The sequence below is a fragment of the Geospiza fortis genome, unplaced genomic scaffold (genome assembly GCF_000277835.1).
Source record: "Geospiza fortis unplaced genomic scaffold, GeoFor_1.0 scaffold527, whole genome shotgun sequence".
Lineage (NCBI taxonomy): Eukaryota > Metazoa > Chordata > Aves > Passeriformes > Thraupidae > Geospiza > Geospiza fortis.
This window is the reverse complement of record NW_005054757.1, coordinates 17,638-19,619: the sequence shown is the minus strand read 5'-3', so window position 1 is coordinate 19,619 and position 1,982 is coordinate 17,638. Positions and strand designations below refer to the sequence as shown.

Genomic DNA, 1,982 nt, shown 5'->3' with positions numbered 1-1,982 from the left:
ATGTCCTCGCCGGGCGGCAGGCGGAAGCGCGTGCTCACCTCGCGCAGGTTGATGAACTGCTCGGAGCGCGCGCGCGACGCGTTGGCCAGGAAGAACTCCCGCTTCAGGTGCACGCCCGACCTCCCCACATACTGCAGGCACAGGGGGGAAATGCTCCAAAACTGCCCCAGAAACTGCCCCAAAAACACCCCCGGGGGCGGAATGGCCTGAAACGGCACCGCCGGCACCTGGAACTCACCTCGGGAGGGACCTGTGTGGAGAGAGGACCTCGGTTGGTGACAGGTGACACCAGGTGACACCAATTAAAGCCAGCTGACCCCAACTGACCCTAGGTGACCCCAGCTGAAACCAGCTCAAGCTGGTTGACCCCAGTTGACTCTAGTTGACACCAATTAATGCCAGTTGATTCCAGCTGACCCCAGTCAATGCTGGTTGACCCCAGTCAAGGCCGGTTGACCCCAGCTGATCCCATTACCTCATAGACAGCAAATCCAATGGTCTCCATGTCCTTGCCGTAGCGGCGCTCACGCCGCCGGTGCTTCTGCATCAGCGCCAGCAGGAAGCTGCAGCCCGGCTCTCGCCCGCCGTCCCCGTCGCTCCAGGCTCCCGTCCACTCCACCTCTCCCCAGGGATTGCGCATCCGGATGAGCTCCAGGGCCTGCCCGCGGTACGGGATCTGCAGACGGCACCGTCAGGGCTCCACCACCCAAAATCCCCCGTTTTCCCCCCAAACCGGTGCCCACCCTCACCTGCTTGGCGCCGGTCACCGAGTAGGCGTGGCCCTTCACCAGCTTCTTGAAGGTCACCGCCTCCATGTCGAAGGCGCTCGTTATCTGCGAGGAGCCACCGCGGCGTTACCCAGAGAACGACCCCAAATCCTGCAGATTTTGCCCCAAAACGCCCCGGGTGGCTCACGTCAATGGAGCAGCCGAGCAGGGAGCCGCGCTCCAGCGCCTTGAGGATGATCTGGTAGAGGTCGGCCGGGGGCCGGCGCAGGTCGAACCACTCGGTGACGCCGCCCGTGAAGTCCTCGAAGCCCTCGGAGGTGCTGCCACCCGACAGAGCCTCGTAGCAGCCGTTCACCCTGTGTGACAACCGGGGCGATTTTTGGGGGATTCTGCCCCAAAACGGGTGTGGGGAGGAGCGGGGAGGGGCCGTACTTGGCGTAGGCCTTTTCCAGCAGCGCGCTCCAGAACTCGGAGCCCTCGGCCGAGTGCACGAAGAGCAGCTTCCCGTCCTTGGTGGGCAGGAAATCGTCCACCACCACGTCCAGCCACTCGCCAAACTGCCAGATCTGGGGGGACGAGGAAGGGGAACCCCCAGGTTCATGCAGGGAAGGAGATTTTGGGGGAAAAACGCGCAGTTTGGGGTCCCACAAGGCAGCGAGGAAGTGGAGTTACCACAATGGGAGTGGGACATGAGGAACTGGGTGGGAAAAGTACTGGGGGATCCTCCCAAAATTGGAGGTGCGACCAAAATGGTGGAGGGAATCCTTAAAACGCTGGGGATCACCCCAAAACTGCAGAGTGGAGCCCCAAAACTGTAGGGGATCCCCTCAAAACGGTCAAGGGGAGGCCTAAAAAGGTGAAGAAAGCCCCAAAATGATGCGGGAACCTCTCAGAACGACAAGAAGAGCCGTGAAGCGATGCTGGGAGCCCCAAAACGTTGGGATTTGCACCCAGAATGGCAGAGGGGAGCGCCGAGGGCGGGCTTTGCTGACCTGGAAGTGGAAGATGCCGGCGTAGCCCTGCTGGAAGCTCTGCCCGTGCGGCACCACGCGGTGCAGGAGGGTCTCGTTGAGCGTCAGCGAGGCGATGGCCGCCAGCAGCCAGCAGTCACCTGGGCAGCACCAAAACCATCGCTCGGACCCCACAGATTTGGGGCAAAGAAGGACAGAGGGACACAGACAGGGAATGGGGGTTTGGGGGAGAATTTGGGGGTTTTGGGGGTGAAGTGGGAAAAACGCACCCGGGATTTGGGGG

The 1,982-nt window shown here is 62.1% G+C and overlaps 1 protein-coding gene across 1 annotated transcript in view; it reads right to left on the bottom strand.

Moving 5' to 3' along the window:
- Positions 1-1,982, bottom strand: part of LOC102043510 (calpain-1 catalytic subunit) — an 8,271-nt gene that overhangs the window by 3,400 nt on the left and 2,889 nt on the right. The window contains exons 4-10 of the mRNA XM_014311354.2: positions 1,721-1,839; positions 1,161-1,294; positions 916-1,084; positions 750-833; positions 476-676; positions 239-250; positions 3-131 (exon numbers count right to left, since the gene is read on the bottom strand). Coding sequence (XP_014166829.1) covers positions 3-131; positions 239-250; positions 476-676; positions 750-833; positions 916-1,084; positions 1,161-1,294; positions 1,721-1,839 — 848 coding nt within the window. The remainder of the gene's footprint in view (positions 1-2; positions 132-238; positions 251-475; positions 677-749; positions 834-915; positions 1,085-1,160; positions 1,295-1,720; positions 1,840-1,982) is intronic.